At 48.8% G+C, this 18,862-nt stretch overlaps 6 protein-coding genes across 6 annotated transcripts; 3 read left to right on the forward strand and 3 right to left on the reverse strand.

Moving 5' to 3' along the window:
• Window positions 1-374: 374 nt before the first annotated feature.
• Window positions 375-3,692, reverse strand: BDV27DRAFT_167120 (uncharacterized protein; the record flags this gene model as incomplete). Its single annotated transcript, XM_032074383.1, has 4 exons — window positions 375-768; window positions 836-3,027; window positions 3,086-3,347; window positions 3,408-3,692. The coding sequence occupies 4 exons, from the start codon at window positions 3,690-3,692 to the stop codon at window positions 376-378; spliced, it is 3,132 nt and encodes a 1,043-aa protein (XP_031924308.1).
• Window positions 3,693-4,515: 823 nt separating this feature from the next.
• On the forward strand, window positions 4,516-5,727 carry BDV27DRAFT_167122 (SDR family oxidoreductase; the record flags this gene model as incomplete). Its single annotated transcript, XM_032074384.1, has 2 exons — window positions 4,516-4,872; window positions 4,939-5,727. The coding sequence occupies exons 1-2, from the start codon at window positions 4,633-4,635 to the stop codon at window positions 5,725-5,727; spliced, it is 1,029 nt and encodes a 342-aa protein (XP_031924309.1). The 5' UTR covers window positions 4,516-4,632.
• Window positions 5,728-6,747: 1,020 nt separating this feature from the next.
• On the forward strand, window positions 6,748-8,608 carry BDV27DRAFT_147990 (fungal specific transcription factor domain-containing protein; the record flags this gene model as incomplete). The annotated part of the gene is made up of 7 exons (XM_032070839.1): window positions 6,748-6,788; window positions 7,214-7,328; window positions 7,433-7,566; window positions 7,617-8,132; window positions 8,207-8,253; window positions 8,301-8,377; window positions 8,582-8,608. 7 exons carry the CDS (start codon window positions 6,748-6,750, stop codon window positions 8,606-8,608), a joined length of 957 nt encoding a protein of 318 aa, XP_031924310.1.
• Window positions 8,609-8,799: 191 nt separating this feature from the next.
• Window positions 8,800-10,116, reverse strand: BDV27DRAFT_167126 (NAD(P)/FAD-dependent oxidoreductase). Its single transcript, XM_032074385.1, has one exon. It carries the CDS (start codon window positions 10,010-10,012, stop codon window positions 8,852-8,854), a length of 1,161 nt encoding a protein of 386 aa, XP_031924311.1. The 5' UTR covers window positions 10,013-10,116; the 3' UTR covers window positions 8,800-8,851.
• Window positions 10,117-12,255: 2,139 nt separating this feature from the next.
• Window positions 12,256-16,444, forward strand: BDV27DRAFT_167128 (ABC transporter ATP-binding protein; the record flags this gene model as incomplete). Its single annotated transcript, XM_032074386.1, has 3 exons — window positions 12,256-12,330; window positions 12,388-13,333; window positions 13,398-16,444. The coding sequence occupies 3 exons, from the start codon at window positions 12,256-12,258 to the stop codon at window positions 16,442-16,444; spliced, it is 4,068 nt and encodes a 1,355-aa protein (XP_031924312.1).
• Window positions 16,445-16,777: 333 nt separating this feature from the next.
• Window positions 16,778-18,692, reverse strand: BDV27DRAFT_160904 (major facilitator superfamily domain-containing protein; the record flags this gene model as incomplete). Its single annotated transcript, XM_032073121.1, has 3 exons — window positions 16,778-17,712; window positions 17,774-18,387; window positions 18,460-18,692. 3 exons carry the CDS (start codon window positions 18,690-18,692, stop codon window positions 16,778-16,780), a joined length of 1,782 nt encoding a protein of 593 aa, XP_031924313.1.
• Between the last annotated feature and the right edge of the window lie 170 nt (window positions 18,693-18,862).

Consider the following 18,862-nt stretch of genomic DNA (forward strand, 5'->3'; position numbering starts at 1 on the left):
ATTGAGCTATCCTACACACACTAATTTCCACTCCAATTTTTAGTGTACCTTAGGCAGAGAATCATTTATATCGTCAAAATGTTAGTAGCTTCAATATTTTATTCCGAGTAAAAATCGCCATCTCTACTAGTACTTGGATATTTTAAAGTCAAAGTTTAATTGAATTGCAATTTTACTAAAAAGAATTATACTCTTAAACTTCACAAGCTGCTTGTGGTTCTTCTGTTCTTTTATAATTTACCTGTCGCAGTTACATCTTCATTTGTATCCTATCTATTTCCCGACTGCTTTCTGCGGAATTAAACCTTTCCAATTTTGCATGACGCTCTTTGCTCCACAGAGTGAAGATAAAATTGGCAGTGAAATCGCTGATCTTTAGAATCCCCATTGTTTAATCCAATTCTCCATGATAGCCCCGTCAATCGGCCCGAGATCACGCATTGCTTTACTAGCTGTTTGAGTCTTCGCAGTCTCCATCGTGCTGGTAAAAGTGCCATGGTTGCTGGCTAGCCCCCGATAGAAATCTATGATTTTGAGGGCCGGTTTGTCTTGCAAATCGCCATCCGTGGGATTACTGAACGCCTCCAAGGCAGCCATCCAGTCATGCATGTCGACAACGTCAGCGTTATAATACTTTCGAATGGCCGGGATAAGTAATTCCCAGTTTGAAGTACGAGGGTTGACGAGGTGAAAAGCGGCCGTTCTGGTGATGTCCTCGGTGGTGCGTCGGGATTGGGTGATATCGACCACGATCTTGGCCATAATATCCTATGAGAAAGTGTTAGCAAACAAGCCCAATGGAAGCCGAATCGAATCGGATGGGACGGGAACGCACTATAGGAATCCAATCAACTGGCATTGTACCAAGCGTGTTCGGGAGTTTTCCGAGTGTCTTGGATGTCGCAACTAGAGAAGGTAGCCATTCCTGTCGATTCCACAGCCCCTTCTCCATCGTTGGGCCAGCGATCTGTCCCACTCGATGGATACTGGTCGGTACCCCGGCAATGGACGACGCGAGAGCACAGATGCGCTCGCCGACAAACTTAGATTCTCCATACCCTTGGCGCAAGGCGACACCAGGATCCTCTAGAGGGATTTCCGGAACGAATGGACCGTGCTGAGGGCCCCATGCACTCACGGTCGAGATTGAAGAGATGAAGTGGATGTGTGCCGAATGGGTACTTCGTAGACTGAAATCCACTAGGCTACGTATACCTCGGATATGGGGATCCTCGAATGCCTCAACCCTGTGGTTGAAGTTGACCTTCCATGCATTGTGGATAATGAGATCGACGGACTCTGTGAGTTCGTTATATTTGTCAACGGGCAAGCCAAGTTTTGGGGCCCCAAACTGGGTATGTATGAACTCGACCCGTTCATTGAAGTCCTGCGGAATTTCAAGGCCTTTTTCGATAAAGCTGTCGATTTGCCTTTGTCTTGCATCCTCTGCCCGATTGAGACAGTAGATCATGGGGATCTCCCGATCACCGAGCAGCTCACTCAGGATATAGTTGCCCAATGATCCAGTAGAGCCAGTCAGAATAACCGCGTGTTTTGCTGACCTTCTGAAGCTCGTAATTTCTCTCTGCGGTAAATCATCGGCGTACTTATTGATTAACCCTGCAATTCTCCCGGGTCTGGAAGCCTCTTCATCCTCTGCATTTTCTTCCTTGGTGTCGCCCTTTATCAGTCGGTAAACATACTGCGACAGTCGATCAAGAGTCGGATAAGCGTATAGCTTCTGACTTGTGATCGGCTCAGAGTGCTTATCAGTAGAAAGGTGCCTGATAGCGGTTTGTAGGATTTTGCTCAATTGCAAGGTTTGGAGCGAATCAATGCCTAGTGAAAATATATCACTAGTATCACTGATTTGCTCGACAGAAAGTAGCTGCGACACCACTGTGCGGATATATTGTTTAATATCTTCAAGGTCTGTGCTCTGTGGTAAACTATCAGTGTACTCCTCATCTTCACTGGCATATAGAGCGTTAATTTCACTTTCGTAGTCTTCAGATATCTGTCGTCTCCGAACTGAACCCTTGGGAGTTAGCGCGAAGGGTTTATCTTGCTTAGCTAAGGCAACCTTTGTACGCAAGACACGCGCATGACCGGGAGCAATGCCATTCGCTCTCTCAACGGTAGGCCATATTTTCTCGATAAAATCCTCCTTGTCTTGATCCTCACTCCATTTCCCCCAGCTTGGCTGGACGAGCAATGAAGCCTGGAATCGTCCTTGGCCAATAATGATGGCTTTTGAAACCAAGGAATGGCCCTCCACGATATTCTCCATATCGATAGGGTTAAACTTCTCACCGTTGCTGAGCACAATCACGTCGTCAAGTCGACCGTGATATTTCCACAGCCCTGACCTTGTCGGATGCGGCGTGAACAGATCCTTTGTTCGATATTCAGTAATATCAGGATAGGTATGGAATATACTAAGGAACTCATGATGGTTGCCCTTCCGTATGACGGCCTCAAACACTCCATCACCAACCGACTCCATGTGTATACCACCATAAGGGTTCCACTCGAAGTATTCCCAATCTTCACGATGCGTGCAAACCAAGGCTCCCATGAATCCAGCTTCACTGGAACCAATGATTGAGAGGAGAGCCACTTTCTCACTTAACTTGTTGCCCACCTCTGGTGAAAGCGGTGCACCACCGAAGAGTATTGCTTCGAATTTTTGTAACCCCTTTAAGCCTTCTTCAAAAGCGGACAACTCTTGTATGACTGATGGTGTGAGCAAAGCTGCTTCCGGACGGGCTGTCTCTAGAATCTGACTAAGGAGTGCCGGGGTCATTGGTCTTTCCGGGCTCATGACCACGGGTGTGTTGTGGAAAATGGCTCCCGAGAGAATGACAAGCCCCATTAAATGAAACATCGGAGCCATGGTGAACAGACGTTTGCCTTGTCCTACTGAGACGATTGATTTATTTTGTCTGCCCGGCGGAGTTGGCATCTTGGGAAAATTGTCAATGGCACTGAAGAATCCGTTGGTCAGATATACCGGCTTAGGGAGACCTGAAGATGGAGAGTCAGTCTAGAGCGGATAGGGGTCATCGTAACTGTCAAGGCTTACCGGTAGTCCCCGAACTATGGATGATAATGCATGGTTTATTTTGCAAATCATAGAAATTTGCATTGAAAGCGTAAGGTTCAGCCTGTTCACCGAATACTTCCCAAAGGCTAGGTATCTCGAACAATCGGACGTTTTGAACATTATCACGTATTTCTTCGGCAATTTTGTGTCTCTCAGTACTATAAACAATCTTCGAACATTTGGTGGCATCCAGAACATGCGATGTGGCCACGATCGAATTCCTCGTAGAAGGCAACAACGCCTATATGCTGATTAGCAGAAGGCTCCGCATCAGTGCTGAGAAGCTAGTATGAGTATTTACCGCATAACCAGTCTTCATGCAAGCCAAGTAGAAAGCCACATAGCGGATGTCATTGGCTCCAATATAAGCCAGTGGCTCAGAGCCAGAGCCTTTTCCCATGGCCATATCGATCCACCGGGCGGTGGAATCGACGGCGCCGGCAAGGTCCCTCATGGATACATTTCGCCATCCTTGGGATAAATCGGAGGAAATAGGTTGTATGCAGAAGAGCTGTCCCGGTCTGCTCTCCGCCAACTCGTCGACAACGCAGCACATTAGGCGCTGGTCAAAGTTTGTGGAACCCATGACTACTGGCTTGGTAGAGTGTTGGAATAGGAATCGATATTAAGTGAAGTTAAGAGGGATATTTTGTAAGTGATGAGAGCTTTTATGAGATGAACTTGTTTGAGCGATAGTCATTCACTGATTGGTATGGGATTATATATACTCAGGTTCGGTCGATCCCTTCCGATATGATAGTGGAGGCATAGTAACAGTCCTATGTGGGTAAATTTGTGTACAAGCTTTCCGTGTTTCTGGGATAATACACATCGCCCACTGTTACGATTGCCATTCTGCGGAGTTTCAGCGGACGGAGATCGGTGGATACTGTATCGGGATCATAGTAGAGAAACATATCCAGCATGGCACAACTCCTTATCCCAGAAGAATGGAACATAGTGAGCCTTGCTCGCGTCAGTCCCTTCACCGCAACAAGGATAAGACACACTGCACCAAGGGGCATACAGCCATCATTACAGAACATAAACCTGTCATAGGATGGTATACAGGCATAATGTATCAAGTGCGTTCGTTACACGGGGTAATATCCGATGGGGTTGTAAAACACCTTGGAATAGATAAGGTGGACAAGGACACTAGAGTATGTGCCGATTAGCCCGATGAAGAAAAGAGTGGCTAATCATTTGCCTTTCTCAGCTGTAGCGTAGGAGTAATAAATTATAAGAGTACTAAGACTGAAACTAAGTGGAGATCGGCGACCGGCATTTACGGCCCTTCCGCTTGCCGCACGCGTTATGCTTTCCGATATTCCTTGTGTAAGATTGAGTCCACCGACAGAGCGTGTTATGCTGAGGTATCTCGGGATAAACTGTGCCAATGGAAGAGACGGCAATGTAAGATCTCATAATAAGGGAAGGGGTATATATATCTCTGTGCCAAATGCAGTGTAGTGTCGGATTCTTCCCAGCCTACAAACCGTTCAAATATATACACAATTGCCACTATGACTGTCACTCACAGCAAGACTATCCTCATCACCGGGGCTTCGGGTTTCCTCGCAACTCATATTGTGAAAGCCTTTCTTCAACAAGGGTATTATGTCCGCGGGACTGTTCGATCCGACCAGGCCGCGGCAAACGTACGCAAGGGATTTTCACAGTATAGTGATCGGCTGTCGTTCGCTATTGTAGAGGATATAGCACAGCCCGGAGCCTTTAATGAAGCCGTGAAAGGGGTCGACGGTGTAAGACTATCCGTGCATTCTCATCGATGCCCGAAGGTTCCGAGACTCTAACGCTCACCTATCTAGATCGTTCATACCGCTTCTCCATTCCAGACTTTAGTTCAGGACAATAAGCGAGACCTCCTATGGCCCGCTATTAACGGCACCACGTCTATTCTTCAGGCAGCCCAGGAATACGCACCGCAGGTTCGTCGTGTCGTGATCACATCTTCGATGGCTGCCGTGATAGACGTCGAAAAAGATCCGCAGCCCGACCATACATATACCGAAGAAGATTGGAATCCTATGACATTCGAACAGGCTGAAAGTGCTATTGGGATAGTCGCATACGCTGCTTCCAAGGCAGTTGCGGAGAAAGGCGCCTGGAGATATATGGAAGCGAACACGCCTCACTTCAGTCTTACCACGATTTGCCCACCCATGATCTATGGCCCCGTGGAGCATCACGTTCCTACCATGGAGAGATTGAATACAAGTGCGGGTGATATGTACAGGTTGTTCAATGGTAGCAGCACTGAGATACCGTCGGTGATTTTGCCGGTCTTCGCGGATGTTCGTGACGTTGCTCAAGCCCACCTCTCTGCCTTTGAATCCGAGAAGGGGGCAGGAGAGCGTTTTATTGTTAGTAATGGAGGTTACACCTATCAGGAGATGTGTGATATTCTTCGGTCAATCGTCCCTGAGGTCAGGGATAAGGTTCCTATTGGTCGGCCCGGGAACTACGAAGCGGCAGTCATCAAGGTCTCTAATAACAAGATCAAGACCATTCTAGGCATTACTTTCCACACGCTGCAGGAGACCGTGACAGACACCGCATATAGCTTGTTAGCTCTGGAGGAAGCACTCAAGGCATAATTGGCCGCATTAGCAAGTTTATTTAGTGATGTATTGAAACTCAGATATGCCAATGACACAATAGTTTTGTGCTTTTGCGTAGCCAGGAAGGGTTGTATATTTATTCCACTAGAAATATATGTGTGATAAACAAAGAGACTTATTGATGCCTCATTGCGTTTAGGTGTGTAAGGTTGACAAAGGTAGGGAAAAAAAAAAAAAAAAAAAAAAACCGAAACAAAAGAGACAACAACAGTCCAGACTTGAATTGCCTGTTCAGAAAGCGAGTTACTATTGGATGATCAGTATTTGATATGCCGAGACAAGCATTTTTTAGGGTTATCTCATTATGCAGGGATTGTAATGTTACGGTAAGATCTCCCCCGATGGGATCTCCGCCGGCCCCACAAAAAAGAGAGCATAAATTCCTCTATGTCATGAGAATGATGCATAGCAGACAATTAGAGTTATGCCGTGGTAGCTACGGAGTGGCTTTTTCACTCTGGGCCTTCTTTACCTCTAACCAGCTTACGCCGCCAAGCTTAGAGAGCCAATATTGTTATCTAACTTATTTTGAATTGAACAATGGTTCCTTTGGTGCAGGGGGGCCATTTGAACGCTACCAGCGAAGAAAGACCGGGCCAACGACAAGTAGTACGATACCCCACCCCTGCTAATGTGCCATAGACTCTAACCGAGAGATATAGGCTTGTGAGCTTTGTCGGAGGTGGAAAGTAAAATGCGAAACAGCATCCGGCCATGCTACATGTTCGGTTTGTCAACGCCGAGGTGTGGTTTGCGTTCGGACGGCTCGACCGCGTGTATCTCGGCGCCCAGTTATCAGGTGGGGAATCGGGGTCTTACTTCCTAGAAAGCCCCATGCGGCTCACTAACGTGTCGATACAGCAATAGGAATAAGCTAAGATCGCAATCTCCGGTTCCGCGACTCAATGACGGCTTCCATGCGCAACGGAAAGAGAGCATCCGAAGCCGAACTAGGGTGGAAGCAGGGCTGGTGAATGAATTCATCGCGTATAAGCAATGGACAAGGACGTTTCTTCACGACTGGCTGAACTTGCTCTGTGAGATCTCGCGGTCAACCAATTGCTCCCTACTACTAATAGTTCTCAGCCAGTAAAACGCCATTGTACTGTTTGTCAGCTCAATGGGAAGAATGGTTACAGTCTGAGATGGGCTGTCAACTCGGACCCCTTCGAGACAATATCAATGACTCCCAATCATCAAAAGACAATCTTCCGAGCACTTGCTTAAGTAACGGTCGACTGGCGGTATTCACCGCACTACCTCCACAACAAGAGGCTGTTGATATCCTTAATACGTTCTTCACCTATACTACAGATGTATTCCCGCTGTTCCACGCCGATACTTTCACAGAGCTTCTAAATAAAAGCTATGAGCGAAGGCGACCACGGGATCCATCGTGGTGGGCTGGCCTGAATATAGCATTGGCGATTGGCTATCGTTACCGTTCCCTGCACCAACTTAGCCCGAGTGGTGCTAGAACCAAGTCAAATGTGTACTACAAGAATGCAATTGCCGCCGTGCCTGAGCTTCTATTACGCAAGCCTGACTTAATGGCTGTTCAGGCACTGATGGGAATCGTGAGTGTGATAAGGTATCTTGTCTTGACTTGATCATGCGGTTGCTAATGTTATCCCGACAGGTCTTTCTTTCGTGCAATGGGTTTGAAACCCCTATGTATCAGAACCTATTATCTATCGCAATCAGCTCATGTGCCCAATTTGAAATCCATAGGTCTTGCTCAACACCACGATCTACATGCAGAGAACAAGAGCAACCAATCTTGATCTTATCTCTTGGTTACATGATGGAAGAGCTGTAGGTGTCACTCAGGGACCAGATTGAACCAGCCTGGCTGAGCTTTATAGATACCGTCCATGGCAAGGCCTGCCACCCAGCAATGCCTCAGCTGATTTCGGCGCGGACAGCCCCCATCCAGACTGGGTGTACGAGTCGATCGCTCAGAATGCCGGTTTTTCTGACATGGATCTCTTTACTTGGTTTCGTCGCCTGAGCGTTATCCGACATAAGATATATACGTCTCTCTACAGGACAAAGGACTCGCAGGCGCTCCCGCATGGACAGTCTTCAATCATTCAGGCATTGCAACTAGAGCTAACGAGTTTTCAACGGACCTTACCTGTTGACCCTGGCCATGCTGTAGAATTTATCACCAAACTACCAGGCCATCTCAAGTCTCCCTTTGTGTCACTCCTCTGCGCGTATCACAATACCGTTATCTTATTGCATCAGACACAGATCTTCTTCCGGGCCCCGAAGATCCCAACTCCATCCCGAGCTACAGAGCTCTCTCAGAAGGCATGTGTAGATGCTGCCCGCCAGACGGCATTTCTATTGAATGCCCTTCCTCCTTGGTGGTGGCCGTTTGGGATCCGGTATATTAAAATTCTTCAATCTCCCTGTCCATTGCATGATACGCAGAACTAACATGAACCAGACTCGTAACGCTCTACATATTTGCTGCATTCAACATCCTGTTCGCGAGTGTGCTCGACAGCCCTGATAGTGATGCAGCTCAAAGTAATCTCGAGTTAATGGAAGCAATGATCTCCCGCCTTTCTACATGTGCAACCGGAAATGGCCTCTCAGAAAGCCCGAGCTTAGCCGAGTTTACCTTTTTTCTTCACACTTCGCGAGAGTGTCTTGGGATGGCCTATTCGATGGTTCAAAAAGCGCAATCTTAAGGGCTGATCGAGATAGGCGGGCAATGCGTGACATGATTTTTGTTTATGACGAGATATTAAGCGTATACGGTCAATCGGAGGCGCTACCTGCGACTGGAAATATATATGAGAAAAATTCAAAATTACAGAATGAAATTAACGGTTATCAAGGTTAGCATAAACTAAGACATAGTCTAGAAATCAAGAAGATAGCATAACTAAGCTTAATTTGATGTCGCCTTCCCGGCTTTAGAGTCTATAACGCTACCATTGGCAACAAAGAGGATTAGATGTTGGGGATGAGGTGTTCAAAGCACAACCTTAGTACCATGTGGTATTCTAGTCAAGTGGGACTGACATTAGATATGTGCTGTGTGCAGTTGTGCCAGGACAGTCATTCACTGCTTCGATAAGCACCTTCACCTGGCTGCAACAGCGGACTGAGCCCTGGAAATCAAAAAGTCCTTCGCCTTGACCATCTTCACCATCATACTCCATGGAGTCCAACCGAAGATCAACCCGGTGCCCCCTGTCGAGCCAACCGGGACCATCATCATGATCGTATTTCCCTGGTCATAAGTCTTGCGCTTTCCTCCTTGACTCAGAATATCTGCTTTCAGATTGCTCGCCACCACCGCAGCCTGCTCCTGTGCCTTGAACGATAACCGCATCGAGTTATTGGTGATATCCCCCGCCGCATAAATCGGCAAAGACGCCACCCCAGCTCCACCGCGCCCTACGACCCGAAGCTCCTTATCGACAACAACCCATCCATCCTGATCCAGGAACTCCACCGGGATGAAGTCATTATTTGGCAACGCCCCAGTGGTGGGGATATACAAGTCTGCGTCTAATTCGCCCCCGCCGTTGCTCAGCGTAACCTTCCATTTCCCCGAATCCGAGCTCTGCATTGCACCAGCGACCTTTTGATTCGTCAAGACTCTCACGCCCTGGGCAACAAGAAGCTTTTCTGCTGCGGTGCTCCCAGCTGGTTTCAACATGGGTAAGATGCGATCGGAGGCGGACACGAGCGTGATATTCACTTTCCCTCCGGCCAAGTGAGCAGCCTCGGCGAGTTCACCAGCAAGTTCAACACCAATGGGACCCGCACCGCCGATGACAATGCTCTGAGAGGTCTTAATGCGGCCTTGGGCGGCTTGAATCAAGGTTTCCATGTTGTCTGAGTTGGATTGCTTGAAGGGAATGCTATCAGTGTTGGTTTGGCTTGTGGACGCGGTGGTACTGCCGGAAGCAATGACGAGGTAATCATATGAAATGATCTGTGTCTCAGCAGTATCTATGGAGACAGTCCTGGCGGACACGTCTATCGAGGAGGCGCGTCCTTTGATGAATTCGAAGGAGGTCTTGGAATAGGAGGCGAACTCCTTTTCGATAGGAAGCAGGTATTGCTCAGGTCGGAACGCATCTTGCTTGGCGAGGATTCGTGGGGCAGCAATGGTGAAGTAGAACGTTGGTGATGGATTAATTAGCGTAACTTTGATAGATGGGACGTCCTTAAGAAGGGAATGGGCAATTGGGATACCTGCGAATGAGGCGCCAATAATAACGACGTGGGACATTATATTGTGCGGTATAGGAGTAAAGGAAGACTGTTTGAAATTATGACAACAAAAATATAGTATTCGGTAGCACTAATTAAAGAGTTAAGGAGAATAACAATGATATTAGGGTTAGAGCATGTGTATATCTTGGCCTGAGGCCGAGTCAAAGTCTATGCGACATTTCTTGGGATTGTATTGCTTATTCAGAGAATCTGAGATTTGTCAGGTTTAGCTAAGCCGGTTTACTCATGATAACTTAAGTTACGTTTTGCTTAGTTATCTATCTGCAATGCTTAGCAGCAAATTGACGCATTCTCTCAGCCCTAGGGGGATAAATAGAGGAGGCCCCCGAGAAGAACGAAAGCTGACCTGAACAGACTATGGGCGAGGATAGCCGAAAATTGCCTTATTTCAGTGTAGACCTTTCTTAGCACCAGATGCGACACCACGCATACTGATCCATGGAACCTTGCGATATATCAAATAACTCCCTCTGATTTTGATGTTTATAATATCTAACAGCACTCGTCTCAATTCTTGTTCCCTTCCTACTCCTTTTTTCCCTTCTTTTTGAAGAGGACAGACAGCAGCAGACGATGGTCGGATACGAAGAGTTTAATCAACTTTCATACGGACACCGATTAGTGCCTTACACAACGATCATTGTCCACAGTGTATATATATGCAGCAAGTAGTACAGTATAAGCCAGAAAGAAGGTCGCATCTATTCACAATAGCATAAAGCATAAATGTAGTAGAAAAAAACATACAACAGGAGGGATTTGCTGGTGGTCACCCACCCAACTACTAACCTCCCGGTGTGTGGCTTCTGCGCAGTCAATGGATTACTGTATGTCCTTACAGAATAAGTATAGATAGTCTTAATGGGCGATACGGAGACCTTTCGTATCCATTCTTGAATTCTTAGCTAACTATCTAAGCTCGCTATCTCCAACTTGCTCGGCGTTGTGGGCCCGCTTAGCGGCTCCGGGAGAACCCATATTTCCGGCCTTAGGGCCAGACGGAAGCCCCTACCAACAGATAATAATATCAAGTTGTCGCATACTTGGTATGGATATATTTTAGAGAGAGATAATAACATATAGAATAATCCTTTGGGTGTCTAGCCGTCCGTGACCGGATATCGTCATCCTATGATATTCTGCCTTGCGTGTCCGCCCTCGATACGGTACGCTAGACAAGGGTCTGTAACACTTTCCCTACTAATCAACGCAAGTGGCTAGAAAGCTAAGACACTTTTGATTCACATGGTGTGCTTCACCGGTAGGTGGGCTGTGAGAGGGGATAGACCCGCATACCGAAGTGTGAACAACGAGAAAGGGTGTACACATATGCTGCGAGTGATCTGAGAAACCGCGTAATTGGCATTCCGGATAGATGTCAACCGATGTTTAGTGTAGTATGCGCTTGGAGGGACTACAGGCTCGGCGCCAAGCGTTGACATTTGAGCTTGACAGTGCATATTTGCATGATGCCCGAGCTTTATTTAGCCGGCCGTGCTAAAGATCCTCGACTGAAGGTTTTAAAAACGTGTTTACCTGAAGTACTTGCGCCGCGGAAATGTATATCCTGTTCGATTTCGACCCCTACGAGACAGCTCAGCGCGAATATCGGCTTTCGGACTTCTCCCGAGGCAGAGTAGGATTTTGCGATTTTCGGGGGTCTGATTTGTGGGGAATTAAACTAGTCCTGTAAAGAAATGTCATTGTCATAAAAGTCACTCCGTATAGATCGATCTGGAAGCATTTAAATAGGTTAGGTAATGATTTTACGGAACATTCTCTTCCGCATGGCCTCAAATCACCACCAACCATTTCGGGGTTTTGCAAAAACCAAGATCGAGTGAAAGTTGCATACCTCTCGGCGGGTCCTGCGGTCCCGAAACGGATTCAACTAGTGTATTTTACCCGACGCTATGGAAATTTCAATGTCACGTTAATGGTTATCAGATCATCTGATAGGGTTAAGATGATCACGCACATGGCAGTCAGAGGGGATAGAGGGGATACTACCGTGTAGTAGTATGTAGGATTGTGACGACGATGGATACTCTCGCGTAATACCTGGCAAGCCTGCAGAGACAGGATTTTCACCGGACGGGAAGCCAGGTCGGGTTAGGGGACTGGAACGGACCCCAGGCCAACACAAACAGGGATCACTCAATGAGACACCACGGTAGCTTTTCGTCGATTCCCCTTTGCTGCGGTCAATTGCACGCATCGAGACTCTGATTGTCTAGGATGCCGGCATCTGAGGTTTCGAATAGCAATCAGCCAGAAGGCACCCCAGAAGAGAAAGGACGAGGACGAGCAGTTGTATGAACCATCTACCATCTCGCCAGGCCATCGCTGGCAATGACTGACGGAGCATAGATCGAACATGTCTCGAAGTCCATTCCTAAGGGCAAGGATATCAAGACCTTGTTCACCTTCATCCGCCTGTTATTCTCGCTGAACTACACCGCACTTGATATACTGCTCATGGTCGTGGGAACCTTTTTTGCCATTGCCGCAGGAGTTCCAGAGCCATTGCTTGGTATCGTGCTGGGTCAACTGATCAATGAGCTTAATACGGTCGCCTGTTCCGCAACGCAGTACAACCCCTCCTCCGTCCGAACAAAAGTCCTGTACCTGATCTACATTACGATCTTCAATTTTGTGAGCATCTACATATATGCGGCATGCTGGGCACTCGTCAGCGAGCGGCTGGCTCGTCGCTATCGCAAGGCATACTTCCGAAGCGTGGTCCGGCAGGAGGCAGCATTCCACGACAGTTTACCTTCAGGTCAGGTCATCTCCCGGCTGGTCAGTGATATCGAGACGGTACAGTCCGGAACGTCCGAGAAAGTGGGTATCTATATGGCGACCCTGTCGTACTTCGTTACGGCGTATATAGTGGCGTTTATAAAAGTCCCAGTGATCGCGGGCATTCTCATTGCCATCGTGCCATGTTTCTTCGCGATGGCTCTCGTTGGCGGCCACCTCACCTCGCGGTATGGGAGCCGCGTGGGCAAACACATCGACCTGGCCACCTCCATCGCATCGTCCAGTCTGTCTCATCTCAAGATTGTGCATGCATTCAATGCGCAGCAACGTTTGGAGGATCTCTTCTCCTCGCACCTGTCCAACTCCCAGAAGGATGCGTTGAAAAAGGCGGCGGTACATGCGGCGCAGATGGGCACACTCTTCTTTGTGGTCTACTCATCTAATGCACTAGCCTACTGGAAAGGAGCACATTTGATAGCGGACTCAATCGACGGCCGCAACTCCGGTGTCTCCGTGGGCGCGGTATATACCGTGATATTTATTCTCATCGATGGTAAGCTATCTACCGACTCCACAGATCGTTTTCCACTTCTCGGTTACCAACTAACGCGAAACAGCGTCATTCATCCTGAGCCAGGTTTCCCCTTATATGCATGTCTTCAGTGCCGCAGCAAGTGCTTCCGAGCGTCTGTTAGAAGTGATCAACCGCCCCTCCACTATCGACGGCACCTCCGACACGGGGGGGAAGTGTGCAGATCTTCGCGAGGAAGAAATCAAATTTAACGACGTGCACTTTACGTATCCGGCTCGATCAGAGAATCCCGTCTTGCAGGGTGTTACTTTTTCAATTCCTCCTAGACAGCACACTGCTATTGTTGGTCCCTCCGGAGGAGGCAAATCCACTATTGTCGCCCTCTTGGAACGATTCTACGACCCGTCTACAGGAAGTATCTGTATTGGCACACAGGATATTCGGCACGTCAACGTGGCCAATCTCCGAGGGCAAATGGGCTTTGTCCAGCAAGAGTCGCAGCTCTTAAATCGGTCAATCCTCGAGAATATCGCATATGGCCTGGTCGGGTCAGTGGAGCATGAAGACTTGGCGCAGGTGATTCTGGATATGAGTCTCACCGGAGTCGTGGCTGAGATTCAATCAGGATGTACGGAAGAGGAAGTCCTCAGGAACTGTGATCCCAGAATCTCCGAGATTTTCAGACGGGCGAAGATGGCAGCGGACAAAGCCAATGCTCTTTCGTTCATCGAAACACTGCAATTCGGAATAGCAACTAGTGTGGGCACCGCGGGTGGCCAGCTCAGTGGTGGCCAACGGCAACGCATTGCCCTCGCCACTGCCCTTGTTCGTGAGCCCAAACTGCTCATCCTGGATGAGGCAACAGCGGCACTCGATTCAATGAGCGAACAGCTGATTCAGGCCGCCCTGCTGAAGGTATCTGGAACCACCACGATCGTCTCTATCGCGCACCGCTTAGCGGCCGTTAAGGATGCCGACCAAGTTGTGGTCATAGAGAAAGGCCGTGTGGCTGAATATGGCTCTCCCCAGCAACTACTGGATAGTGGTGGCATGTATGCAAAGATGATTGGTTTGCAGAGAATGGACAATGCGGAAGCTGATGGCGCGAAGGCGTTAGCCAGCTGTGCTAACACCCTTACTGGTTCTGAAACCCTGGAGTCACCTATTGACGAGAGAGATGTCCTGCAGGAGAAGCCGGAAGTCGACTTGACAACGGATCAGCTATCAGGTGAAGCTAAGAGGACATCTAGTACCTTGCACGCACCCGAAGAAGAGATTCCGACTCGATCAAAGCGCCTCACTACGAGAATATACTTCTCGTTCATTCGCCCCAATCTGCTACTTATTATCCTAGGGCTGGGTATGTCCATAATCATCGGCGGGAGCTACAGTGCAAACGCAATTCTGTTTGGGAATACTGTCGGAGGACTTAGCCCATGCAAGGGTACACCCAACATCCGACACAGTGGGAACTTTTTTGGCCTTATGTTTTTTATCGTGGGGCTTATCGAGCTTTTTGCAAACATTATTGGTGGATGCGCGTATGGATGGGCTGCAGACCAGACATTATATCGGGTCCGCGTAGCCTCACTTCGATCACTCCTGAGCCAGAGCTTGACATGGCATAGTACTGGTGGGCGAAGTCCGGGAACACTTATTGCGTATATCACAGGAGACGCGTCGGCTATTAGTGGCTTGACCGGAACCACTATTGGGCTTCTCCTCGCGACCACTGTGAATCTCTTTGCGGGTATAATCATCTCGTTCATCGTGGCATGGAAAATATCCATCGTGCTGGTGCCCACAATACCAGTTCTCCTATTGGCTGGGGTTATGAAACTGCGAGTGCAGAGTCAATTTGCCGAACGGCACAAGAAGGCATTCTCCCGGGCCACGGAGATCACAGTCGAAGCGCTTGGGAACTTGCGTTTCGTTGCCGGATTCTCGCTGGAGAAACAGCTCTACCGGGAGTTCCTATTCTCTATCCAGGGACCATACCAAAGGACCATGAAGGCCATTACCTGGGGAAACTTCTGGTTAGCAGCAGCATTTAGTGTTAGTAACCTCATCAGCGCCCTTGCGTACTGGTGGGGCTCTAAACAGATTGCCTCGGGACTATACTCGCAGTCGCAGTTCTTCATCGTTTTGCCGGCTTTGCTGTTCAGCACACAGTCATGCGGCCAGATGTTAGCCTTGGCCCCTGATCTGTCGAAGGCAGGGAAGGCGGCATCGCGGATCATTGACCTCGTGAGTACACACTCCAACGAACGGGAATTCGGCGGTGGCGATGTCCATCGGGCCCTGATATCTGGACCGGGAAAGTCGGATGCGGACATTGAGGCGAATGAGCGTTCCGAATTCGCGTCCTGTGGAACTGGCCAAATGCCAGTGGGTGCAGAGCTCCGGGACGTGGAGTTCTCATACCCTACATCACCGGATACCCCCATCCTCAAGGGTTTGACCGTCACATTTGAACCAGGGAGATTCTACGCACTCGTTGGGCCGAGTGGCTCCGGTAAATCCACTATCTTTGCTATGTTAGAACGTTTCTACTATCCCTCTGCTGGATCGATTTTCATCAACGGCCAGGATGTGACCCGTGTCTTGTCGACTAACTTTCGGGACGACATTGCTATCGTGCCTCAAGAGAATGTGCTTTTTGAGGGAACAGTGGCGTTCAATATTGCCCTGGGGGCAAGACCGGGGTATACGCCAACACAGGCCGAGATTGAGGAGGCGTGTAAACTGGCTCACATTCACGAGGTGATCGCAGAGCTGCCTCAGGGATACGAGACGATCTGTACAAATGCCGGGAAGCAGTTCTCCGGAGGGCAACGGCAGCGTCTCTCGATTGCCAGGGCCTTGATCCGCAAGCCCGGCCTCTTACTGCTCGATGAATCCACGAGTGCCCTGGATGGTGAGTCGGAAGGCAAAATTCAAGACGCCTTGTCGGGATTTATGGGCAAGACGACTGTTATTGCCATTGCGCATCGTTTGCGGACTATCTATCGTGCGGACCGGATTTTCCTTATCCAGGGGGGTCGGTGTGTGGACCGTGGGACTCATACGGAGCTGATTGAGCGGAGTGAAATGTATCGCGAGAGTGTGCTGCATCAGTCGCTCGATGTCTGATGCCTAGAAGCTATTAGGTAGATTGATAATATAGAAATTCGGAGATGTTATTCTCCATAGAAAAATGGTTTATACAATCATAGGATACAATCACAGGTACTTATTATAGCTAGGTAGAATTAGGATTATAGACGGTGGTAATGTATACAGACACCGCATAACGGTTGAGCGACGATCTATTCAGGAAATAGGAGATCAATGATAGAAGTAGCGATTGTCTCGATCGCAAGAGAGGTAAACTCTACGCACGCACACACACCGTAACTCTGAAGAGGAAGATATGGGCTCACCTTCCCTTTCCCAGAGCCTGCGCTTCCCACATCCCGTCCCACCCTAAAGCATCACACCCTTATTTTGCTTCTGGTCCACATTCAAATTCTTCCACACGGCAATACATGGGAAGCCCAACGCAATAACAGCGGTAGTGGCAATGCAACTGTACTTCTGGCTGTCACCCCACGCATTGTTGATGGCAGTGCGCACTTCCGACCCCATGGGATATGCCATCTGCGTGAGATAGCCGCCGAGATAGATGTCAACCCAGTCACCCTTAGCGTCTAGGGGTAATCCGTCCTGGAGTCTCTTGGGAAAGACATTGGTGTAAACAGCAGATGCGATAGCGCTGCCCGCCGCGCCACCTAAACTGGCGAAAAGCCCTAGGATCGAGAGCATCATTGGGACGCCGTCGTGATCGGCGGCACTCATGACTGCCATGTCTTGCCCAATAACTAACATCCCGCCGGCAAATGCGATGAAAATCTGGCACATAACAATATAGCCTATATTATCATGCTCCCCGCGGAAATGAATCATTAGTCCGGAGCCAAGTAGCATCAAGGGGAGGCCGAAGTAAAGACACGCGTTTTTAAAGTGTCTTGCTTGTCGGATATAGATTCCGAATAAGGGGGCCCAGAAGCAGGACCCCACATTGTATATCTGGTTCATATACCCTGCGTTCGAGACGCTGAGATTGTAGACTACCATGCAGAAATTGAGAAAGTAGAGATCCCAGGCCATATAGCCAAGATTGAGTAGCGCGGAAAGTATACAGGCACCGAGAACCGTCCGCTGCTTGAGCAGGTCGTATCGGATGAACTGCTTGCGAGCGAAGAACCGCTCCCACGCAACAAAGACAAAGAAAAGGAAAAACCCAATGACTAGCATAGCGATAAATGTGGCCGATTTGTATTGGGCGCGTCCGTAGGTGGTGAGGCTGAAGGGGAGGAGGAGCAGGATAAATGTTGCCATCAACAAGGCCGCACCGATTACTAGTATCAAGAAATGACTTTAGTATAGAAGAACCTGCAAGTGACAGGATAGCGTACTAACCGTCGAATTCATGGATATAATGCTTAATCGATTGGATCCAGGTACGATCGTTATGCGTTTTCTGATACAGGCCCATCTTTTGCGCCTTTCGTTCGTAGAATTTAAAAACAAGCGCGAGGGGCAGGAGGACAAAGGGAAAGATAATCGCAAATGCGCCGTACGCCCAGCGCCATGTTGTCATACTCAAGAAGGACTGGGCGGCTAATGGGCCCGTAAATGAGGTGCAGATAAACGGTGTATTCGAGAATGCAAATGCAAATGCCCGGTTCCGCAGACCCGAGGTGTCGGCAAGGAAGACATCGAGAATCAGGTAAATTGCATTGTATCCAACCCAGTACATCACGTACCCCGCCGCGTAGCCACTCGGACCGGTACAAGATGCGAGCACAATGATACCCAACAGGAAAAGACCGGTAAATACCAGCATCCCCTCCGCTCGACCCCAGACATTCAGGATCTTTGCGATAGGGAGCTTCATCACACCACCGACAACTGTGGCTAGGATGGCGGCGGTGGAGATTTCAGGGGCAGTCTTGAAATTCGCGTACGCATTGACAAGCACATTGCTGCCAATTGCCGAATGTAATGCTAGCATGAAGAAGCACACCCAAATCCTAAAGTGCAACGGCGGTTATTAGCCCATTTCCTTCAGATATCGCCAGATGGAAAGCTTGAGACGTCTATACCAGGCATATATTCCCCACAGAGCAGGCTTGCTCCAAACAAGTGCTGCCGCTTCGGCCTTCTTGACACCAGTCGCTTCACTATCAGCAAGGTCTGTCGTCCTTTCTTGCAGCTCCTTCGCATCTGGGCTCGGTAGGCTAGGCTTCTCGGGATCTGCTGCAGGTGCGGTGGTCACCTGGTCCGGAGATGCATTCGGTGCAAGCTGGGTATGATTGAGCGAAGGCAGGTTCATCATAATGGGTTCCGGTGTTCACACCTGAAAATCGAACTTTATGAGAAAGAAGACAGCAATATGTTTACGCGAAACCCATAATCCAGCCGTACAGCAGCAATATGTATGCACAAGGGAGGCACAGGTATGATCCGGCTACGGCTGTCCCAGTGACTACTAGTTGTGCGCTAGAG

Source organism: Aspergillus caelatus, assembly GCF_009193585.1.
Source record: "Aspergillus caelatus strain CBS 763.97 unplaced genomic scaffold BDV27scaffold_181, whole genome shotgun sequence".
NCBI lineage: Eukaryota > Fungi > Ascomycota > Eurotiomycetes > Eurotiales > Aspergillaceae > Aspergillus > Aspergillus caelatus.

Excerpts from the sequence above, each read along its gene's own strand:
- BDV27DRAFT_167126 (XM_032074385.1), bottom strand. The coding sequence starts at position 10,012 with ATGTCCCACGTCGTTATTATTGGCGCCTCATTCGCAGGTATCCCAATT.